This window comes from Morus notabilis, unplaced genomic scaffold, assembly GCF_000414095.1.
Source record: "Morus notabilis unplaced genomic scaffold, ASM41409v2 Scaffold1894, whole genome shotgun sequence".
NCBI classification, from domain to species: domain Eukaryota; kingdom Viridiplantae; phylum Streptophyta; class Magnoliopsida; order Rosales; family Moraceae; genus Morus; species Morus notabilis.
This window is the reverse complement of record NW_010364910.1, coordinates 19,045-25,174: the sequence shown is the minus strand read 5'-3', so window position 1 is coordinate 25,174 and position 6,130 is coordinate 19,045. Positions and strand designations below refer to the sequence as shown.

General features: G+C 35.5%; 2 protein-coding genes across 2 annotated transcripts in view; one reads left to right on the top strand and one right to left on the bottom strand.

Moving 5' to 3' along the window:
* Window positions 1–1,837: 1,837 nt before the first annotated feature.
* Window positions 1,838–3,566, top strand: LOC112093340 (protein trichome birefringence-like 38; the record flags this gene model as incomplete). The annotated part of the gene is made up of 3 exons (XM_024171547.1): window positions 1,838–2,049; window positions 2,232–2,390; window positions 2,867–3,566. Coding segments are annotated over 3 exons (660 nt in total), but the record flags the coding sequence as incomplete, so codon positions are not given.
* LOC21384536 overlaps window positions 3,563–6,130 on the bottom strand; it is a 7,338-nt gene continuing 4,770 nt past the window's right edge. The window contains exons 3-4 of the mRNA XM_010107116.2: window positions 4,633–4,744; window positions 3,563–3,738 (exon numbers count right to left, since the gene is read on the bottom strand). Coding sequence (XP_010105418.2) covers window positions 3,609–3,738; window positions 4,633–4,744 — 242 coding nt within the window. The 3' untranslated portion in view covers window positions 3,563–3,608. The remainder of the gene's footprint in view (window positions 3,739–4,632; window positions 4,745–6,130) is intronic.

Here is a 6,130-nt window from a genome sequence, read left to right as displayed (position 1 = left end):
GATCGGATTAGACTTGTAATTAAAATAAATTTGCACATGTGAAATTTTTGAGCCAATCTATTTAAACTTAATATTATTTTTTTTTAGAAATTTTACTTAAATCATAAAAGCATAAAATAACATTTGAGAAAAATAACATGTATGAAAACAGAGAGAAACTATTTTTTTAGAAAAAAAGTTTTGAATTTTTTTATCAGTTTAATCGGTTTCTATGGTATGAAATATCTAAAACGCTACTTAAACTAATATAAAAAAATAAAACTTTCAAACCAACTATTTTTTTTTATAGCACAAACCAACCAATTTAAACTAATTAAAGTAAACTCTCTTAATATAAACAAGGACAAGAAATCCAAGTTGTCAACTTAGGGCACAAATTTATTAATTATGAGTCTAGTCTAGCTGGTATTGTTATTGTCATTATTAGTATAATACAATAGTAAGTTTGACTAGGACTAACGGTTTTGGATCGGATATACACTAGGGGCGTTCATGATCGGTTGACCAAAAAAAAAACCTCCAACCAAAACAAAAAATGTTAATTATTGATCGGTTCAGTTAGTTTGAAGTTTTTAATTAAGAGAAACCATTCCATTTATAATCAGTTTGGGCGATTTGATTTGATCGGATTAGACTTGTAATTAAAATAAATTTGCACATGTGAAATTTTTTAGCCAATCTATTTAAACTTAATATTATTTTTTTTAGAAATTTTACTTAAATCATAAAAGCATAAAATAACAATTGAGAAAAATAACATGTATGAAGACAGAGAGAAACTATTTTTTTAGAAAAAAAGTTTTGAATTTTTTTTTATCAGTTTAATCGGTTTCTATGGTATGAAATATCTAAAACGCTACTTAAACCAATTTAAAAAAAATAAAACTTTGAAACCAACTTTTTTTTTTATAGTACAAACCAACGAATTTAAACTAATTAAAGTAAACTCTCTTAATATAAACAAGGACAAGAAATCCAAGTTGTCAACTTAGGGCAGCTTACAATTTTATCCAGCTACCACAAAGCAATGGTTTCTTTTTTTCTTTTTTGTTTTGAATATTTCTAGTTATGGTTGCTCCACAAAACTCATTTCTTGTAATAAAAGTGAGAAAAATGGTGCTTTTGGCTTTACGACTACATTATGATTAGTAGCCACATTAGGTCTTTTAAGACGGGACAACCCATCGTTTTACAGGCTGTGATCAACAACTTGCCAACCTGTGGTCACATACACACATACATATTTACTTTTATGTGTGTGAATATATATACAACTTACATAAATATATATGTGTGTGTGTGTATATATATATAATAATAATAATAAGTTAATTAGCTCCTTTTATGGCCTATTGCCATGCATGCCACACAAGTCAACACAATCTTAGCTTTGTTCTTAGTTTGGTTTCATTATGTTTTGGACCATACAATAAAAAATAATTAATCACATTTGTAACTTTTGGCTATAGTAGCTATTTCCACACCAAAAAAAAAAAAAAAGGAAAGAAAAGAAAGAAAAGGCTCATGATTAATCACATTTAAAACTTGTGGCTACTTTTACAAGTTATTGTTGATAATATTATTGAGTTTTAATACTTCTTTGATTGGACTTATTGGGACTTCATTTTTAAAGGGTGAATCTATAGGCCATGATGCTGTCACTGTCCCAAATACAAACATATGAGCAAAATATGACTCCCCCGTGACACAATAATGCAGCCAATTAGAAAATAAGAATAAAAGTGAAATTTCTAGCCAAAAAAAAAAAAAAAAAGAAAGAAAAAAGTTAAATTGTCTCATTTGAAGATTTTATTCCGTAAGTATCTAAAACCAACAGTGGAGATTTAAAAGAAAGTCAGTTGTCTGTTTGCAGGATTTCGGAGTTACTTTGTTCCTATACCGAACGCCCTATCTGGTGGACATAGTCAGAGAATCAGTTGGACGTGTTCTGAGGCTGGACTCCATTGAGAGTGGCAATGCGTGGAAAGGGATGGATATGCTGATCTTCAACACGTGGCACTGGTGGCTCCACAGAGGAAGATCTCAGCCGTACGTTCTTGTCAACTCTCATTGTTAGTCCAAAATAAATAAATAAATAAAGCATCGTTACATCTCAATTCGAATCAACGAACTAAACAGCCCTAAATAATAATGTTTTACTTTTTCCCCAATCTGATGATGACGGTTTGTCGTTGACCTCTTGTTTTTATGTGCTTGCATTTGCATGGCAGATGGGATTATTTGAGAGAAGGGAATAACTTGTATAAAGACATGGACCGTCTAACTGCATTTTACAAGGGGTTGAGTACGTGGGCAAGATGGGTTGATCTCAACGTTGATCCTTCAAAGACCAAAGTCTTCTTTCAGGGAATTTCTCCCACCCATTATCAGTAAGTGCAAAACCATAATCTAGGATAAAATGCATAATCGAGAAACCCGCACTAGTTTTGAACTCGGGCTCACAAAGTGAGTTTAAAGAATTTCTGGATATCGACCATTATCAGTAAGTGCAAAACCATAATCTAGGATAAAATGCATAATCGATAAACCCGCACTAGTTTTGAACTCGGGCTCACAAAGTGAGTTTAAAGAATTTCTGGATATCGAAAAAAAAAGGCGGAGAAACTAGCATTGACTACTAACGATACTCGAATTGAAGTTTCAAATAATTATGAGTATTGCATAAATAAATGATGCTTAAAAGAGCCTTACTCAATAAAGCAATGCTATTCATCACCATTTGAGTTAAAAAGGTGTCAAATGATACCAAACAGGTTCCACATTCTCATGGTGTGCTAGGTGTAACCTCTTTCAGAAAATCTTTCATACTGAGATGATTCTCATGTTGCCAAATGCCATTTAACAGGGGCAAGGAATGGAACCAGCCGAAGAATAATTGCAACGGACAACTTGAACCTTTGGCTGGGTCAACATACCCTGCAGGTGCACCTCCAGAAGTTGGCGTAGTGACCAGAGTGTTGAGCACGATGAAGAAACCAGTTTATCTGCTAGACATCACCACACTCTCACAGCTGAGGAAAGATGCTCATCCCTCGGCTTACAGCGGGGATCATTCCGGGAACGACTGCAGCCACTGGTGTCTTCCAGGATTGCCGGACACTTGGAACCAGCTCCTGTATGCAGCGCTTTCCTGAACTCGATACTGAACTACAACTTCATCTTCTGCGTTTATGTAGAATTGTTTGTACACCAATTTGGCGACTCGAAATTTCTCATTGATAGATGTGTCATAAATTAAGGATGGTACAGAAACAAACTGTAAAGAGATTGATCGTTTAACCAGAATAATGTGTTGGGAGTGGACAGATAGAAACCGATAATGTGTTGGGAGTGGACAGATAGAAACCGATCACGTTACCGTGCAAAGGCATTGTAATTGTGAATTTCGGTAGGTGGGAAAGGACTTAGTTGAGAATAAACTTGGCTCCTCTGATCCTAGTTGGAACTTTTTCTGTAAGTTTGGTTTTATTATTGTAGTTAATAAATGTTGTTCAGACTGTTGGATGTTAGAAGAAATTATCAATAAAAGAAAGCATTGCAATGAAAAGAAGAAAACTCTAATGTCAATGTGGATGAAAGCAAACAAGCTAGTAACCAACATAAACTGCTGCGTTTACTATGTAACAATCATCATTCTTATCTCCCATTTCCTCCACGTGCACACCACTTGAGCATATCAGTCCACCATCCACGACTTCAACATTCAAAATTTTACCACTGCATTTAATTTCAGACCAAAGGATCAGTGACGAGAAGAAAAGGCCCGGAGATTAGTGAATATACAGTATATTTCATAGGTTATAGAAATAGGAAGATTAACTTTAGTTTATTGCGTATAACTAGAAGGTGTAGAAAGAATTGTTTGTCAAGTCTTGCAAATTGCAAGTGTGTATATCTTCATTAGGACAACAGAATGTTAAATCAATGAGCGGTTTGGTTAGTGCAAGAATTCATGACAAATAGGAATAAGGAGATGGATTACTAAGGGGAAAAAAAAATCGTGAAAAGAAGGGGATTATTAGTGTCATCCTGTCCCCCGCTCCCTTTGTCAATAACAGAAATCTCGGTAGCCAAGAGAATGCAAAGAATATGATCCAATTCTACGCAAAGGATGGACTTCGTTTCACTCCCACACCACAGATACAACACCTCACAGCCCATTTTGTTCCTTGGGAAAGCATGCAACTGTAGTAAATTGATTTTGCTGGTGCAAGAATTCATGACCCATAGGAAAAAATTGGGTAATCAATTAGTTAAACAAACTTCTCTACCATGCCATGGCTACACGTAGCGATACTAGTCTACAAGTAGGAAAAGCCTAGATGCAATATGATCTTCTCTTGTAATATCTTTTCCCCTTAGAATTGCTGAACCATGGTTATCTATATTAAAATCTATTTGTGACTTTAGACTGCACTCGTGAAAGCATTCTATCGTAGGTCAGAGAAGAAGCATTGTGGAAACAGATTCTACTAATGGATTTTAGAAAACTTAAGAACATTCCTCCTTTAAGGTTACTTTTAAGAGCTACTGATAGAATCTTGAATGAACAATACAGCAGAGGAGATAAAAATATCAGTAAAAGAAAATTAGTACGATGGAAATACTCACTAAGGAAAGACTGATTTGACTCTTTCAACATCCAAAGAGTGTTGCAGAGAATGAGGCACACCTAGCTTGATCTGCAGCTTCATCTGCTCAAATGAAACGCCAGGTATTGATCCTGCATAACATAACACAACAAATAATAAATGAATTTCCTTAACACACGTGAAAAGGCCACTTTTTTTCCAAACTCGGAACTAGTCTTAAAACGCCAAAAAACCAGAATTATTATGCAGAATTCGAAAGTGAAAAACAGGGTTACAGCATCCACACTGTTAAATGAGTATCCTGGCTTATGATTTTCTGCGAAAGAGCTTCACAAAGAGCCCATGTTCCACTTCTCAAAACCGAGAAGTAGACCAAGACAGCAGAGAAAATCGGATGCGGCACATGAAATAAGACAACGACGAATCGTGATTCACTAAACAGATTATTGAAATTGTATCCCTTAATTCTTTCTTATCTTCCCAATTCTCTATTTCTTTTGATGTTGAGACAATTCTTTGATGAGGTGGAAGCTGATGTGGCAGTCTTGTTACAAGTAGATAACATGCAGAATATTTTTCTTCTCTTTTGTTAAGTCGGTTAGCCATTTATTCTTTGTTAATGCTGTAATATAAATAACAGAGGATAGAGTTTGTTAGGCGGTGATTCTTTTCTGTTCTGTTATGTGTAAAGAGAGAGAAAGGGAAGTAGGAGAAACAGAGAGAGAGAATCAGGGAACAATAGGGCTGTGAGGGGAAAATTCATGAAGCTCTGTCTGTGATTGTACTGATTTCTTGTATTGTTTCTTAATTCATGAAGACTTTCAATAAAGTGTTTCTAGTTTTCTTTGGTTGATTCTCGGTTGAAGAGATTGGCCTCAAATTCTTGGTGTTCTTCATATTTCCTGGTTGCTGTTAGTAATTGATCTTGGAGTTTGCTATTGAGTTGTTTCTTCTCTGATTACACACAACAATTGGTATCAGAGCCTCCATTAATGGCGGCCAAGACGAGTTTTGCAAGGTTCGACATCGAGAAATTTACAGGGAGAAATGACTTCGGCTTATGGAGAGTCAAGATGCGGGCATTGCTGATTCAACAGGGATTGCAAGATGCTCTCGGAGGAGAGAAGAATCTTGCGAGCACACTCTCAGATCAAGAAAAGAAGGAGGTAATGGAAAAGGCGCACAGTGCGATCATTCTCAGTCTTGGCGACAGAGTCTTGAGAGAAGTGTCAAAGGAGAAGACAGCAGCAGCAGTTTGGCAAAAGCTCGAAAATCTATACATGACAAGATCCCTAGCAAATCGTCTGTTCTTGAAAAGAAGACTTCATACCTTTCAAATATCTCTAGGTAAATCCATCCTTGGCCATCTGGATGATTTTAATAAAATTATCTTGGATCTGGAGAATATAGATGTGAAGGTAGTATTGCTCAGTTCATTAACTGGGCAGTATGAGAATTTTGTAGATACAATGATATACGGAAGGGAAAGACTGACACTCGAGGAAGGACAATCACGT